The sequence below is a fragment of the Penaeus vannamei genome, chromosome 40 (assembly GCF_042767895.1).
Source record: "Penaeus vannamei isolate JL-2024 chromosome 40, ASM4276789v1, whole genome shotgun sequence".
NCBI lineage: Eukaryota > Metazoa > Arthropoda > Malacostraca > Decapoda > Penaeidae > Penaeus > Penaeus vannamei.
Genome location: NC_091588.1, coordinates 3,484,568 through 3,502,067, shown reverse-complemented (window position 1 = coordinate 3,502,067; position 17,500 = coordinate 3,484,568). Strand labels below are relative to the sequence as shown.

Sequence of the window (17,500 nt, the reverse complement as noted above, 5' to 3'; positions counted from 1 at the left end):
TGCATATCAAAATTATTCCTCGCTTTTGCCTCTCTCCCCTTCCCGCTTCCCCCTTCTCTCTTCTCTTTTCTCTCTTCTCTCTTCTCCCTTCTCCCGTGGCCCCCTTCTTTCTTCTGTCTTCTCTCTTCTTCCTTTCCCTCCTCCCCCGGCCTAGCTCTCTCTTCTCTCTTTCCCTGGCCCCCTTTTCCCTTCTCTCTTCTCCATTTCCCTCCTCCCCCGGCCTGGCTCTCTCGCTTCCCTTCTTCTTCTCTCTCTCTCGTTTCGTTTCTGTTCTCTTCCTTCTTTCGTTCTCTCTCTTTTTTTCGCTGTATTTTTCTCTTCTTTTTCTATGTTTTTTTATTTCTCTTTTTCTCCTCTTTGTTTCTCGGTGGCTCTTCTCTTTTCTCTCTCTCTCTCTCTCTCTCTCTCTCTCTCTCTCTCTCTCTCTCTCTCTCTCTCTCTCTCTCTCTCTCTCTCTCTCTCTCTCTCTCTCTCTCTCTCTCTCTCTCTCTCTCTCTCTCTCTCTCTCTCTCTCTCTCTCTCTCTCTCTCTCTCTCTCTCTCTCTCTCTCTCTCTCTCTCTCTCTCTCTCTCTCTCTCTCTCTCTCTGTCTCTCTGTCTCTCTGTCTCTCTCTCTCTCTCTCGTTCTTCCCGTTCCATCTCTTCTCGTATTATTACTTCCGTCTTGAGATAAATATTAGTGTCCGATTTTTATTTATTTTTTTTTTTTGCTTTTTCAGCCTCTCTCTCTCCCTCCCTCTCTCTCTCTGTCTGTCTCTCTCTCTCTCTCTCTCTCTCTCTCTCTCTCTCTCTCTCTCTCTCTCTCTCTCTCTCTCTCTCTCTCTCTCTCTCTCTCTCTCTCTCTCTCTCTCTCTCTCTCTGTTCCCTTCCTCCCTCCTTTTCTCTCTCTCTCTCTCTCTCTTCTTCTCTCTCTCTCTCTCTCTCTCTCTCTCTCTCTCTCTCTCTCTTCTCTCTCTCTCTCTCTCTCTCTCTCTCTCTCTTTCATTTTTTTTTCATTAGACGGGGTTTATCGCTTTATTGATGTAGGAGATATTATGAGCAATATAAACTTGGAACGGAAATATTTAGATACGAGAATGGGCGAGAGAGGGAGAGAGAGGAGGAAGGGATGGGCGGGAGGGGAGAAAGAGAGAAAGAGAAAAGGAGAGAGAGGAAGAGAGGGGGACGGGGAGAAGGAGAGAGGAGGAAGGGATGGGCGGGAGAAAAAGAGAAAGAGAAAAGGAGAGAGAGGAAGAGGAGGGACGGGGAGAAGGAGAGAGGAGGAAGGGATGGGCGGGGAGGGGAGAAAGAGAGAAAGAGAAAAGGAGAGAGAGGAAGAGGGAGGGACGGGGAGAAGGAGAGAGGAGGAAGGGATGGGCGGGAGGAGAAAGAGAGAAAGAGAAAAGGAGAGAGAGGAAGAGGGAGGGGCGGGGAGGAAGGAGAGAGGAGGAAGGGATGGGCGGGAGGGGAGAAAGAGAGAAAGAGAAAAGGAGAGAGAGGAAGAGGGAGGGACGGGGAGAAGGAGAGAGGAGGAAGGGATGGGCGGGAGGGAGAAAGAGAGAAAGAGAAAAGGAGAGAGAGGAAGAGGGAGGGACGGGGAGAAGGAGAGAGGAGGGAGGGATGGGCGGGAGGGGAGAAAGAGAGAAAGAGAAAGAGAGGAAGGGACGGGGAGAAGGAGAGAGGAGGAAGGACTGGGGCAGGAGGGAGAGAGGGAGAGAGGAATGGAGGAGGATGGAGAGAGGAGAACGGAATTGGGAAATAGGGAAGAACGAAAAAACAAAAAAGAAATCAACGAAGGAGAAAATAAGGAAAAGAGGAAAAGAAAGAAAAGAAAGAAGAGGAGGAAGTAGAGAGGCAGAGGTAGAAATGAACGTGTTTGTGTGAACGTGCGTGGAGGGGGAGAGGGGGAGGTCGTTCCCAGCCGTTCGTGATGGTGCTGGCCCGAGGCTGAAGGTATGACATTTTGATTGACAGGTGTCATAGAGAGGGCGCGGAAAGGGCGTGGGAGGAGGGAGGGGTGGGGGTGGGGGTGGGGGGTCTCCTGGTTCGGGCGGAGGTGGTTTTGGGGTTCTGGAAGAGGAGGAGGGGGAGGAGGGGAAGGGGGTGGAGGGGGAGGTACTTCTGGGGTTCTGGCGAAGGAGGAAGGGGAATGGGGAGGTGGGGGAGGGAGTGGTGGGAGGGGGGGTCCTAGGGTTCGGGAAGAGAGAGTGGGGAAGGGGGGGCTCACAGGGGCCTCACTGGGGTTTCATGTACAAGTGTGGGGGTGGGGGTAGTGGGAAGAGGGAGGGGGAGGGGGGTTCCTGGTAGGGGGAGAGAGAAAGAGAAAAAATCCTGGAGTTCTTTACTAAAGATAGAGGGTGGAGGGAGGGGGTGGGGAGTTGGGGAGAGGAGTGGTGGGGAAGGAGGGGGTGTTAGAGAGAGAGAGCCAAGGGGTCCTATTATCGAAGGCGGAAATAGGAAGGTAACAAGGAATCGACTTTTCTTGTGTGAGTGTTTGTGTGTGTGAAATGGAGGTGGGGGGAGGGGTTGGTAGCAGGAGAGGGATGACGGTGGGGGGTAGGAGGGTTGGTGCAAGGTAGGGGAGAGGGACGGGGATAGGAGGTGGGCATGGGGAGGGGGGGGTTAGGGAGGGTGTGAAGGACTTCTCATGGGGGTGGGGGTAGGGGGGAAAGGGACGGGGAAAGAGGGGGTGGGCGGGCGTGAGGGGGGTGTTTAGAGGGCTAGGGGTGGGGGTGGGGGGGGGCGCGCGAAGGACTTCTCACGGTGGCACCAAATTAATGGGGGGGAATTAAACGCGGTCTCGTGAATGGCGGAGGTAATTTTGGTGTCAGTTTTGACCGTGGTTTTGGGTCGGAGAAATTTGCCTGTTTTTTTTTTTTTTTTTTTTTTATGGTATTTGTTTTATTTATTTATGTATCGTTTTGGCTTTTTTTTATTTTTATGGTATTTTTATTTATTTATTTATGTAGCGATGTATCCTTTTGGCTTTTTTTATTCTTTTTTTTTGGTATTTTATTTATTTATTTATGTATCGTTTTGGCTTTTTTTATTCATTTTTATGGTATTTTATTTATTTATGTATCGTTTTGGCTTTTTTTTATTAATTTTTATGGTATTTTATTTCTTTCTTTCTTTATTTATCGTTTTATATATATATATATATATATATATATATATATATATATATATATATATATATATATATAATGATGGATATTGGGTAAATACTTTTACGTTTTTCACCTTTCTCATGGGTGAGGGGTGAGGGAGAGGGATGGTGGAAGGGGAAAAGTATGAAGAGAGGGGAGGGGTATGATAGGAGAGGGAGGAGAGGAATATAGATAGGGAGAGGGAGGGCGAGAATATCGTGAAAGTGGGTTGAAGGAGAATGGATAGGGAGAGGTGAGGGGAAACTAGGTAGGGAGAGAGGGAGGGGAAAATGGGTAGGGAGAGAGAGAGAGGGAGAGGAAATGGGTAGGGAGAGAGGGAGGGGAAATGGGTAGGGAGAGAGGGAGAGGAAGTGGGTAGGGAGAGTAGGAGGCAAAAATAGGTAGATAGAGAGAGAGTGAGAGGAATTGGGTAGGGAGAGAGAGGTGAGGCGAAACTAGGCAGGGAGAAAAGAGGGGAAAATGAGTACAAGTGGGGAAGAGAGAGGGGGAAGAGGGAAGGGGGGTTATATCATGCATTTTTTTCTTTCTTTCTTTCTTTTTCTTATGAGGGTTATATCATACATTTTTTTTTCTTTCTTTTTTCTTTTTCTTTTTCCACGCGAGGTAATTCGTCAAGTCCGGAAGCGAGACAATTGTTCTGCATCCCGCGAAGAAAACACATTTAATCCGCCATTTTAATTATTGCTCTGATTGCCTCGATCGCAGAGAGAGAGGGAGGGAGGGAGGGAGGGAGAGGAGAGAGAGAGAGAGAGAGAGAGAGAGAGAGAGAGAGAGAGAGAGAGAGAGAGAGAGAGAGAGAGAGAGAGAGAGAGAGAGAGAGAGAGAGAGAGAGAGAGAGAGAGAAAGGTGGTAGAAGAGAGGGGGGAAAGGAGGGAAAGAGAGAGAGAGAGGGAGGGAAAGAGAGGGGAAGAGAGAAGGAAAGAGAGGGATGGGGATGGTGAGAGAAAGATAGAAAATAAGAGACATAATAACAGACATGATAAGAGAAAGGTGACACAAGACGACTCGCAAGTAGGAGTGGGGAGAAGGGGCATAGGGAGGATGGTGAGGGAAGACGAGGGATGGGGAAGGGGTAGAGGGGGGCTTAGCGAGCAGGGGAGAAGAGAGAGAGAGAGGGGGAGAGAGAGGAGGGGGGGAGACGCACTGGAACGAGCCGGGACTAAGCAAAACCAAGCTCGGAGACGACCCCGTTCAAGGGCTTGCTTGTCAAGAGGCAAAAAAAAACATAAATTCGAGTTGTCGTTATCAATTCCACTTGCGAGGCTGTTCGTTTGACAATACTTTTAAGGGGGGAGGGAGGGGGAGGGGGAGAGGGAGAGGGGGAGGAGAAGGGGACTTTTAAGGGGGGAGGGGAGGGGGAGAGTGGGGGGAGAGGGAGAGGAGGGAGGAGAAGGGGACTTTTAAGGGTGGCGAGGGGGAGAGGGAGAGGGAGAGGGGAAAGGAGAAGGGGGACTTTTAAGGGGGGAAGAGGAGGGAGAGGGGAGGGAAAGGGAGAGTGGAAATAGGAAAATATTTCTCCCCCTATACCTCTCCTCTTCTCCTCCCTTTCTCCCTCACCCCTCCCATTCCCACATTTCCTTCTCTCCCCTCTCTCTCTCTCTCCCTCTCCTTTTCCCTCTCCCTCCCCCTCCCTCCCCCTCTCTCTCTCTCTCTCTCCCTCTCTCTCTATCCAGTAATTATTCCCTCAACCTTCTGCCACCCCGCCCGCACCCGCCCGCACCCGCCCGCACCCGCCCGCCCGCCTCAAGTGTCTGGGCGTGCGGGGAGCTATGCGAGGATCCGATAGCACGCCCGCAATCATTACAGTTAATAGCGAGGGAAGACGCCCATCTCTCCTCGATCGCAGGAATGTGTGATTGACCCGAAGGAAGGTGGGGGGAAGGGGGGTGGGGGGAAGGGGTGGGGTGGGGGGGGGGGGGGGTGGGGGGTGGGGGAGTCCTGCAGGAGGGACTTCGGGGGCGTGAGGTTGGAGGTTGGAGGTGTGACGTTGATGGGCGTGGGCGGGAGGGGGGTGGGGTGGGCGGGGTTGGAATGTTGGAATGTTTGTAATATTTTTTTCCGCTTTGATTCCACTCATTAGGAAGTTGCGTCTCATTCTTTCTCTCTCTCTCTCTCTTTTGTTTTTTTCTCTTTCTTTCTCTCTCCTTTTCTATTTCTCTCTCGCTTTTTTCTCTTTCTCTTTCTGTCTCTTCTTGCTTCTCTCTCTCTCTCTCTCTCTCTCTCTCTCTCTCTCTCTCTCTCTCTCTCTCTCTCTCTCTCTCTCTCTCTCTCTCTCTCTCTCTCTCTCTCTCTCTCATTATGCAATTTTCTTCGTTTCATTAATTACGTCTTTTGACTCCCGCTATTTATCAACCTCCTCTCCTCCCCTTCATTGCATTCCTCTCCCCTCCCTCCCCCACCCTCTTCTATTACCCTCTCCCCTCATCCCTCACCCTTCCCCTCAACCCTATCCTCTCCCCACCCTCCCCACCCTCTTCTCCATCCCCTCTCCCTCTCCTCCTTCCCCTCACCCCTCCCCTCATTCCCCTCCCTTCCCCTCACCCCCCTCCTTCCCCTCTCCCCCTCATCCCACCCCCTCACCCCCATCTTCATCCTCTTTCCCCTCACCCCTCTCCCCTCACATCCATCCCCCCCCTCCCTTCCCCCCACCTCCATCCATCCTCCTTCCCCTCACCCTCCTTCCCCTCACCCCCACCCCTCCTCCTCCTCCTCCTCCTCCTTCCCCTCACCCTCCTTCCCCTCACCCTCCTTCCCCTCACCCCTTTGATGCCCGAGGGTTGAGGAATTACCTTTTGCACTTTAATGTACAGCTCATTAGCATTCATAAGCAAGCGTAATAGCCATGTTTATATGCGCGATGTGATAGCGAAGGGTGGGGGGGTGGGGGTGGGGGTGGGGTAGGGGGGGGAGAGGGGGGGGAGTCTGTCGCTTTCTTATTTGTGGAAGTCGGTTGCTGTTATTTTATTTTTTTATTTTTTTAATATGGTGTCGTTGGTCTTTTTTTTCTTTTCTTTTCTTTGCTTTTCTTTGCTTTCTCCTTCCTTCTTTTCCTTTCTTTCTTCTTTTCTTTCCCTTTTTTTTCCTTTCTTTCCATTCCTTCCTTCCTCTCTTCCTCCCTTCCGTCCTCCCTCCCTTCCTCCCTTCCTCCCCTCACAATTCGGCAATTAAAATAAAATCCGGTTTTGAATGGAATAACCGGTTAATTTTGACGAATAAAAAAATTATTCTCGTCGTCAATGTGTTAATCGGACAGGAAAAAAAATGAGGAGGAGGAAGAAAAAGGAAGAAAGGGAAGGAAAAGGAAAGAGGAGGAGGAGGAGGAAGAAGGAGAAGAAAAAGAGGAGGTGGGAGGAGAAGGAGGAAGGAGAAGACAAAGAGGAGGGGGGAGGAGGAGAAGAAAAAGAGGAGGGGGAGAAGGAGGAAGGAGAAGAAAAAGGGGAAGATGGGGGAAGGAGGAAGAGAAACTGATAAAAGTTTTTAAAGAGCGACCCATTAATGGCGAACAAAAACTAGATAAATAATACAAAAGGAATAAATTGATTTAATAGGTTGACGGAAGGGAGAGAAAGAATAGGAAACAGAAAACACGAATCAAATACTGAAGAGAGAGAGAGAGAGAGAGAGAGAGAGAGAGAGAGAGAGAGAGAGAGAGAGAGAGAGAGAGAGAGAGAGAGAGAGAGAGAGAGAAAGATAGAGAAAAGAGAGAGAGAGAAAAGTGAGAATAAAAGAGAGAGAGAAAAAGAGAGAAGAGAGAAAAGAGAAGAGAGAGAAAAAAGAGCATAGAGAGAGAAAGAAAGAGCAGAGAGCGAGAAACGAGAATACGAGAGAAGGGGAGATAGAGGGAGGACCGACGACGAGGACGAGGAGGAGTAGGGGGAAGAGGAGGAGGGAAGAGGAGGGGGAAAGGGGCAGAGGCAGGGATTACAAAGGATTTGAATCGAGGATTAGTTCGCAGAGTTAATGAGGCCTAATAATTAATTCGGGGGGGATTTAGGGGCCGCGTTTATTAATGTAAACAAATTTTTGTGGACGCTAATCTCCCTTGCCTCGTCAGTCATATGTTTCAGCTATTTTTTTTTTTTTTTTTTTTTTGTGTTGTGGAATTATGTGATGCTTATAATGGCCGCGGTGCTGATAATGGGCATGATAATGATGTGGAGGGTGTTCAGGACATGTGAGTGAGTGAGTGAATGGGTGTGTGTGTGTGTGTGTGTGTTTATATGTATATATATTTTTCCCTTTTTTATCGATCTATCTATCTATTTATATGTTGATGTGTGTGTGTGTGTGTGTGTGTGTGTGTGTGTTTATATGTATATGTATTTTTCCCTTTTTTATCGATCTATCTATCTTTCTATCTATTTATATGTTGATGTGTGTGTGTTTGTTTTTGGATATATAATATTATTTTATCTTTAGAATGGTTGTAAGAGAGAGAGAGAGAGAGAGAGAGAGAGAGAGAGAGAGAGAGACGATGGGGGGGGGGGGGGGCAGGCTTATCTATTAGGGATTAGAACTTATAAGAATACACGCAAATGCACATTGCAATACATCATTCTGGAGATAAGATAAGATTTTGCCCTTAATCTCTCTTCTCCTCCTCCTCCCCCCCTTCCCCCCTTCCCCCTTTTTTTCTATTTACTCCCTCCCTTTCTCTCATTATCCCTCTCTCCCTATTTTTTTCTACAAAAAAAAGAATAAATAAATAAAACCTGTTGTGATTAAAAAATAGTCTTACTTAGGCCGGTGAGGGGGGAAGAGTGGGGGGGAGGGGGGGAGGGGGTAATAGAAGGGTAGGGGGAAAGGGGAATTGATATGGTTCTATATGGAAGGAAGGGAGAAGGGGGGAGGGAAGGAAGGGAGAGAAGGAGAGGGAAGGAAGGGAGAGAGGGAGAGGGAAGGAAGGCAGAGAGGGAAGGAAGGAGGGAGAGGGAAAGGGAAGGAAGGGAGAGAGGGAGAGGGGAGATTGGGGGAGAGGAAAGGGGAATATATAGTGAAAGCTGACGCATGGGTAAGGACCGGAAACGAATAAAGGGAGGAAAGGAGAAAGGGAGGAAGAGAGAGAAAGAGAGAAAGAAGAGGGAGGCTGAAAAAAAAAAAAAAAAAAAAAAAAGTTTCTGTATAGAAGCAAGGTAAAAAGACCCTAAAAGCACCGGGCCATAAATCCTAATTTGACGTGCTTTGGGGATGGTGGGATTTAGCACCCTATTATCCCGGGCTGGATAACGCACCATGATGAGTGGGGGGGATAGGGGGGAGAGGGGGGAGGGGAGAGGTATGTTTTCGACACCTTTGCATTTATTGTTTATTATTGTTATTGTTATTATTTGTTATTGATATTGGTGTTTTTATTAATATTATTGTTACTTTTACTGTTACTGTTACTATTACTATTACTATTACTATTATTATTACTATTATTATTACTATTACTATTATTATTACTATTACTATTATTATTACTATTATTATTACTATTACTATTATTATTACTATTATTATTACTATTCCTATTATTATTACTATTATTATTACTATCATTACTACTACTATTACTATTACTATTACTACTATTACTACTACTACTACTACTACTACTATTACTATTACTATTGCTACTACAGCTACTACTATTACTACTACTACTACTCCTACTCCTACTCCTACTCTTATTAAATAAATTGAAACCAGGGGAAGGGGGGGGCGGGGGAGGGAAGTAGGAAAAATACCCCAAATTGGGACATAAAGGGCATTAAATGATTGAGGTGTAAGTGCCAAAGGATAATGATAAGAGTAATAAATGATTATGGATTTTGATAAGAAACGTCGGGGTCGTTGTGATAGGGATTTTGTGGTGGGGGTGGGGGTGGGGGTGGTGATAGGGATGGTGATAGGGATGGTGAAGATGGTGACAGTGATGGTAATGGTGGGGGTGAAGATGGTGACAGTGGTGGTGGTGGTGATGGTGGTGGTGATGGTGGTGATGATGATGATATTGGTGATAAAACTACTCGAAAGGGAGAAGCTAAGAAAATGATAATGAGGAAGAAACAGAGGAAATCAATCTCCTCCTTCTACTCCTTTTTCTTCCTTCCTCCTCTGCCTCCTCCTCCTCCTCCTCCTATTCCTCTTCCTCCTCCTCCTCCTCATCCACCACCACCTCCGCCACCTCTCCCCTCCCTCCCTCTTCTCCCCTCCCTCCTCCCTCTCCCCTTCCCCTCCCTCCCATCCCCCATCCCCCCTCCCCCTATCCTCCCTCCCTCTTCCCTCCCTTCCCCCTCCCCCCCTCAAGTGTAGCAAGCGCGTGAAATGGGGCTCAACCTCGTCATGTGTAATGGTGTTTCGCGCCATGGCTCCGACGTGCCTGCTCGGGTAAACATGGGCGGCGTCGGGCTGTGTGTGTGTGGGGTGGGTGGGGAGGGGAGGGGAGGGGTGTGTGTGGGGGTGTGGGGGAGTGGGGTGGTGGTGTCGGGCTGTGTGGGGGTGTGGGGAGGGGGGTGTGGGTGTGTGAGGTCGTGTTTGTTTGTTTGTTTAATTGATTGTTTGTTTGTTTTTGTTTTTGTTGTTTGGCGTAGTGGGGTTGTGAGGGTGGGTTAGGGAGGTGGGATGGGATGGGGTTGTGTGGGAGGTGGGTGGGGTTGTGTGGGAGGTGGGTGGGAGGGGTTGTGTGGGAGGTGGGTTGGGGGGGGTTGTGAGGAGGGGAGGTGTTATGGGCGGGATTGTGAGGGAGATGGGTGGGGAGGGGTTGAGGGAGGTGGGTTGGGGTGGGGTTGAGAGGGAGGGGGATGCTCTGGGTGAATGTGGGGGTAGGGTAGGGGGTGGAGGGATGAGGAGGAGAGGGGAAGGTAGAAAGATAAGACAGGGGGAAGGGGGGAGGGGAAGGAAAATGAGGAAGGGGAAATAGATGAGGAGGAGAAGGAAAAAGGAGGAAGACCCTAGTCTTATCTCTCTCGTTACCCTCCCCCATCTTTCTCTCTCTCTCTCTCTCTCTCTCTCTCTCTCTGTGTGTCTCTCTCTCTCTCTCTCTCTCTCTCTCTCTCTCTCTCTCTATCTATCTATCTATCTATCTATCTATCTATCTATCTTTGTGTGGGTGTCTGTGTACGTATATATGCGTGTTTGTATGTATGTATGTGTGCGTACATATGTACGTATGTATCCGTGTACATGCCCGTGTGCGTAGGTACGTGTATTTGCGTGCGTATTCGCCCATTATACGGTTGTGTCGCATATGCCCCCGCGTGCCGTCATGCACAAGGCCAATAAAGAAGAAAGTCACAATCATCTGGTTTTTAGCACCTATGAAATTTGCAATCAGGGGCCAAGTGCACCGTGCAGGCATGTGGATCGCTGGGTGTCACAGCGGCCAGGCGGGATCGGGCCCCGGGGCTGCTGCTCCTTGGGGCCCGGGGTCTGTCTCTGTCTGTCTGTCTTTATGGCTGTTTGTGTGTTTGTCCTGTCTGTCTGTATGTCTAGATGACTGTTTGTTTGTCTCTCCTGTGTCTGTTTGCTTGTCTTTCCTGACTGTCTGTTTTTTGTCTCTGTCTATGTTATTCTCTCTCTCTCTCTCTCTCTCTCTCTCTCTCTCTCTCTCTCTCTCTCTCTCTCTCTCTCTCTCTCTCTCTCTCTCTCTCTCTCTCTCTCTCTCTCTCTCTCTCTCCCTCTCCCTCTTCCTCTCCCTCTTCCTCTCTCTCTCTCACTCCCCCCTCCTCCCTCCCTCCTTCCCCCTACCAACCTCCCTCCCTCCTTCCCTCCCCCTCCTTTCCCCCTCCTTTCCCCCCCTCCCCTCCACCCTCTTTTCCCCTTCCCCCCCACCTTTTCTCCCCCCCTCCCGCAAACGGACGCCGGCGGGCTTTGAGACATCAATAGATCACGTGGTCTCGTTCCGGGTGTCAGGTAGAACAAGGAAGGGGGTGGGGTGGGGTGGGGGTGGAGGGGGTGGGGGGTCTCTCTCTCGTTGGCTTCGTCGTGCTTGCAAATGAACGGTGATGAGTGATCAACCCCCTACCACTTCCGGTGATTATCTCTTAGCGGCGATCCTCCTCCTCCTCCTCCTCCTCCTTCTTCTCTTCCTTCTTTATTCTTTATTTTTCTTCTTTATTCTTTATTTTTTCTTCTCTTCGTTTTTTTTTCTTTTTTGTCTTCTTTTTTTGGATTTTTTTGGATTTTTCGTCTTGTCGCTTTTGTTTTGGGTTCTTTCTTTTGTTGTTGTTGTTATTCTTCTTCTTCTACTGCTGTTTCTGCTTTTGGTTTTTGTCTTCCACCTTCTTCTCCTCCTCTTCATTCTCGTCTTTGTCCTCCTCTTACTCTTCCACTTCCTTCCCTATTCTTACTCTCCTTCGTTCGTACAATCTCTCTTTCTCTCTCCTCCTCCTCCTCCTCCTTCGTCTCCCTCTCCTTCTTCCTCCCTCTCCTCTCCCATCCCTCTCCTTCTCCCTCGTTCCCTCCCTCTCTCTCCCCACCTCTCCCTCTCCCATCCCTCTCCTTCTCCCTCCCTCCCTCTCCCTCTCCCATCCCTCTCCCTCTTCCCTCCCTCTCCCTCCCTCCCTCTCCCTCTCCCTTTCTTCTCCCTCTCCCATCTCTCTCCCCCATCCCTCCTTCCCCCTCCTCCCTCCTCCCTCCCTCCTTCCCCCTCCCTCCCTCCCCTCCCCCCCCTCCCCCCGATCCGCCGGGGGCATTCCTGGAGCCCGATGTGGTAGCCAAGGAAGTACCCCTTGCGCGAGAGCGAGGTGATAGTTATAGATGTATAATGGACTCTGCGGACCCCGTGGGACCCCGTGGGAGGCGGCCGCTCCCATTCTTGACGTCTGCGGAGAGGTCTCGTCAGCTGTGTTTTTTTTTTTTTTTTTTTTTTTTTTTTTATCTTCTTTATAGGGTTTGTGGGGGGGTGTGGGGGGGGGGGCGGGGGGGGCTGGGTGTGTGTGTGTGTGTTTGTACGGTGTGTGTGTGTGTTTTGTGTTCATTTGGTTTATTGGGTGGGCGTATTGTGTGTGTGTGTGTGTGTTTTATTGTGTGTGTGCGTGTGTTTTGTTTGCTATGGGTGCTTGTCTTTGTGTGTATAGGGGGGGTATGTTTGTGTGTATATGTATGTATGTTTGTGTTGGTTTATGTGTATGTGTTTGTGTGTGCATGTGTGTCTGTTTGTTTGTGTGTGTGTGTACGCGCGCCTGTGTGTTTTATTTACTTCATGATTATATCCTTCTTGATATCTCCTTCCCAGTGTATGTGCGTGTGCGTGAGAGGTCGGAGGCACGTCTGGGAGGGGGTGGGGGTACTGAGGGTATGTGGGGGGGAGGGGGGTTGAGAATGAGGAGTATGCAAGCTGCTGCTGTCCGAGCTGCTGCTGCTGCTGCTCTGTCTCTCTCTCTCTCTCTTTGTCTCTATCTATCTCTCTTTCTCTCTCTTTCTCTTTCTCCCCTTCTCTCTCTTTATATCTCTCTCTCTCTCTCTCTCTTTATCTCTCTCTCTCTCTCTCTCTCTCTCTCTCTCTCTTCTCTCTCTCTCTCTCTCTCTCTCTCTCTCTCTCTTTCTCTCTCTCTCTTCTCTCTCTCTCTCTCTCTCTCTCTCTCTCTCTCTCTCTCTCTCTCTCTCTCTCTCTCTCTCTCTCTCTCTCTCTCTCCTTCTCCCCCCTTCCTCTATTTCCTCTTCCTCTATCTCCATCTCATCCTCCCCCTCCTTCTCTTCCTCCACCCCCCCTCTCTCTCTCTTTCCTTCCATCTCTCCTTTCTCACCCATTCGTTCGGCCTTTCCTCCCCCCTCCCCTGTCGAAGCCTAAGCCGAAGCCAGTGTCCGAATGGGTGGCCGTGGCTCCGGCTTAATGTACCCTGCAAATGATTCACGGTTTTCCTTGGGAACTACGTTAAGTGGTAACAAGGAATTATTATTTTGTTTAATGAGTTTAATCCTCCTCTGGGCGTGTGATCCTTGCATTGCCTTCCCGGTGCTCGTGAGCCCGTCCGAAGTGCTTCTTCCTTTTTTTTCTTCCTTCTCCTATTCCTCTTTTTCTTTTCCTCCTCTTCCTCTTTTTTTCCTTCTCCTATTCCTCTTTTTTCCTTCTCCTCTTCCTATTTTTCCTCCTCTTCCTCTTTTCCTCCTCTTCCTCTTTTCCCTCCTCTTCTTCTTCCTCTTTTCCTTCTCTTCCTTTTTTTTCCTCCTCTTCCTTTCTCTTTTTCTTCGTCTATTTGTTTTTGTTTTTCTTCGCTTTTTCTTCTCTCTCTCCTTCTCGATCTTCTCATTCAATTTCTCTCCCTCTCCTCCCCCCCCCTCTCTCTTTCTTTCATTCATTTTCTTTTTTTCTCTCTCCTTCTCCCTCTCTCCCTACCTCCTCCTCTTTATGTAAGTCTGCTCGTGTATGTACATGGATGTATGTATGTGAGTCTCCACACGTGTGTGTGTGTGTGTGTGTGTGTCTGTGTGTGTGTGAATTTGTGTGCATTTACGTGTGTGTGTGTGCATTTGTGTGCATTTACGCGTGTGTGTGTGCGCGCGCATTTGTGTGCATTTACGTGTATGTGTGTATGTGCGTATGTATGTGTGTGTGTGTCGGTCCAGCGAAAACCTTATGAATATACATACTCGTGGTCGCCTAGAGTGGCTTGCGCTGTCAGGGGGCCTTGGGGCAGACGGACGATGCCAGGTCTTGGTATTTCGGGAGGGAGAGGGAGAGGGAGAGGGAGAGGGAGAGAGGGAGAGGGAGGGAGAGGGAGAGGGAGAAGGGAGAGGGAGAGGGGAGGAGAGGGAGAGGGAGATGGAGGAAGAGGAAGAGAGGGAAGAAGGAAGGAGAGGGAGAGGAGGGGCGTGAAAGAGAGAGGGAGAGAGGGAAGAAGAAGGGAGAGGAAGAGAGAGGAGGAGGAGATTGGGAGAGTGAAAGGGAGAGGCGAATAGAGGGAGCAGGATAGAGACAGAAGAAGGAAAAGGAAAAAGAGCGAAGAAAAGAGAATTCGAGGGAGAGAGAGGTGACAGAGAGACGCAACCAGACAGACCAGACAGACAAACACGTAGACAAACAAGAACGAGTGCCTACGAAGTGTCTACGAGTGAGTGTTTTAGCGATTCCGACCAACCGTGAGTGTTGCAGTGTATCGGAGCCTTCTCGAAAGCCCTAATTAAGTGAGGGAAATCAACACACTCCGGGTTAGATGGTCCGCGAATACGCGAAAGGGTGTAAAGTGTTGGAAGAGTGGTTGGGGGTAGTGGAGTGGGGGGGCGGAGGGGGGTGTGTGGAGTGGGGTGTGGAGTAGGGATGAAGTGGAAGGTGTTTGGGGTAGTGGAATGGGGTGTGGAGTGGGGGCGGAGGGGTGTGTGGAGTGGGGAGTGGAGTGGGGAGTGGAGTAGGGATGAAGTGGAAGGGTTTAGGGTACACACACACACACACGGGTCAGGAGGAGGTAGGAGGGAGGAGGTGGGTCTTGCACACGCCCTGGAGGTAATGTGTACCTAGTTAGATCTTGGAGGAGCTTTTGCGGATTGGGGGAGGGGAGGAGGGGGAGGGGAAGAGGTCGTGGGCATTGGGGGAGCGAGAAGGGTGGGAGAGGATGGGGGGGGAGGTCGTGGGTATTGGGGGGGGGAGGAGGAGGTCGTGGGTATTGTGGGGGAGGAAGAAGGGAGAGGGAGGGAGAGGAGGTCGTGGGTATTGAGGGGAGGGAGGAGGGAGGAGGTCGTGGGTATTGGGGGAGGGAGGGGGAGGCCGTGGGTATTGTGGGGGAGGGAGAAAGGGAGAGGGGGAAGGGGAGGGAGGGAGGGGGAGGTTGTGGGTATAGTGGGGGAGGGAGAAGAGAGAAGGGAGGGAGAGGGAGTAGAGGAGGAGGAGGAGGAGGAAAGGGGTGGTATGTGAAGGAAGGGGATGGAGAGGCGACGGAGTAGGAAGGAGTGGGAGGAGGAAAGAGGGGGAGGGGGAGGGGGAGGAGTGGGGGTACATGAAGGCAGCATGATGGATGGCTATATAACAGGATCCCTGATGGATCACTGTGACAGCATTACCTGCACACACATGCACGCAGACACACACACACACACGCTCGCATGCACGAATTCACACACGTCCACGGAGGCGAGAGAAGGAGAGAGAGAGAGAGAGAGAGAGAGAGAGAGAGAGAGAGAGAGAGAGAGAGAGAGAGAGAGAGAGAGAGAGAGAGAGAGAGAGAGAGAGAGAGAGAGAGAGAGAGAGAGAGAGGGGGAGGGGAGGGAGGAGCAGGGAATCGAGTGAGAAAGAGTATCAAATAGAGAGAACGAAAGCTAGAAAGAAAGAGAAAGAGAAGAGACCATACACTCTTGAAGGTCTCTCTCTCTCTCTCTCTCTCTCTCTCTCTCTCTCTCTCTCTCTCTCTCTCTCTCCTCTCTCTCTCTCTCTCTCTCTCTCTCTCTCTCTCTCTCTCTCTCTCTCTCTCTCTCTCCCTCTCTCTCTCTCTCTCTCTCTCTCTCTCTCTCTCATAGTCTCTTGTCTCGGCAGTTTTAGGACTCCGTAAACACACACTTTATCCTTGTTATCAGAGAGAGTAGCAGTGGAGAGGCGATAACCCGGGCCGAACATGGGGTGATAACCTGGCCGTCACATTGATATTCACTTGAGGTTCCCTTCCTGAGCCCTCCCTCCCTCCCTCCCCTCGGGCCTTCCCTCCCCTTCCCTCGGTCCTTCCCTCCCTCCCCTCGGGCCTTCCCTCCCTCCCTCCCCTCGGGCCTTCCCTCCCCTTCCCTCGGGCCTTCCCTCCCTCCCCTCGGTCCTTCCCTCCCTCCCCTCCCTCCCCTTGGTCCCTCCCTCCCCTTCCCTCCCCTCTCCTTCCTTGGCCCTTCTCTTGTCTATCTCTCCTTCTTTCTCTCTCTTTTTTTCTCTGTCTGTCTTTTCTCTTGTCTCGTCTTATCTGCTGTCGTGTGTTCTTGTCTTGTCTTCTCTTCTTTCTCTCTCTCTCCTCTCTCTCTCTCTCTTTCTCTCTTCTTCCTCCTCCCTTCTTCCCCTCTCTTCCTCTTCCCTATCCCCCTTCCTCTTCCTATCCCCCTTCCTCTTCTCCCCCCTCTCCTCCTCCTCCTCCTCCCCTTCTTCCCCCTCCCCTCCTTCCTCCCCCTCCCCCTCCTCCTTCCTCCCCCTTTTTTAATCCCTCCCTCCCTCACATGATTCTTGAACTGGAATAATACTTTCAAGTGTGGAGTGAGAGACACTGATCGCTGTTGAGAGATGTTGTCTGTTGTGAGAGAGACACCGCCGCTGGAGAGCTCTTTGAGTGCAGAAGGGGTGAATTTGCTTTGTTTTGTTATTGTTCTTGTTATTAGGGTTGTTATTGATGAGGTTGCTATTGTTAGTGTTAGTGTCATTGTTGTTGTTATTAGTGTTATTATTGTCATTGTTGTTGTTATTATTGTTATTATTATTGTAATTATTATTATTATGTCTATTATTACTATTACTATTATTACTATTATTTCTATTATTATTGCTACTGTTATTATTACCATTACCATTATTACCATTACCATTACCTTTGTCATTATCTCATCACCACCACCACCACCCACATCCACCCCACACCAATCACCCTCACCGCCCCCCCCCCACCCACCCACCCACAACACCTCTTCAATTACGACCACCGTGACTAACGCCCCCTTTTCCCTCCCTCTTTTTCTCCAACAGCGGCCGCCCTCGTCCTCCATGTCGTTCACCGGGGGCGCTGGGGGAGACGATGCCCGCTCCCCTGGCTCTGGTGGCACTCCTGGCCCTCTGTCACACCAGCCCGCCTCCCAACAGTCGGCGGACAATACCAGCGAAGCAGGTAAGAGCGCGTGTTGTGTTTTTTTTGTGGTATTGTAGGGGTTGGGGTGGTATTTTTTTTTTTGGGGGGGGGGTTGGGGATGGGTGGGGGTTGGGTGGTATTGGGGGTGGGGTGGGGTTGGGGGTTGGGTGGTATTGGGGGGATGGGGTGAGGTTGTTATTGGTATTGGTATTGTTGTTATTATTTTTATTGTTGTTATTATTATTATTATTGTTATTATTATTACTGTTATTATTATTATTATTATTATTATTATCATTATTATTATTATTATCAGTAGGGTTATTATTAGTATCGTTGTTGTTGTTATTATTATTATTATTATTATTATTATTATTATTATTATTATTATTATTATTATTACTATTGCTATTATTATTATCAGTAGGGTTATTATTATTATCGTTGTTATTGTTATTATTATTATTATTACTGTTATTTAATTATTGTTGTATTATTATTGTGGGGCAATTGTTTGTTGTTATGTCCTAGCTGAGGCTGATAGTAATTTTCTCTCTCTATATATATATATCTCTCTCTCTATCTATCTATCTATCTATCTATCTATCTATCTCTCCCCCCCTCTCTC

At 49.4% G+C, this 17,500-nt stretch overlaps 1 protein-coding gene across 11 annotated transcripts in view; it reads left to right on the top strand.

Annotated features, from left to right (window-relative positions):
* Window positions 1–17,500, top strand: part of hth (Meis homeobox homothorax) — a 738,118-nt gene that overhangs the window by 221,474 nt on the left and 499,144 nt on the right. For all 11 annotated transcript variants that reach the window (XM_070117562.1, XM_070117567.1, XM_070117566.1 and 8 more), the window contains one exon: window positions 16,773–16,911. In XM_070117562.1, coding sequence (XP_069973663.1) covers window positions 16,773–16,911 — 139 coding nt within the window. The remainder of the gene's footprint in view (window positions 1–16,772; window positions 16,912–17,500) is intronic.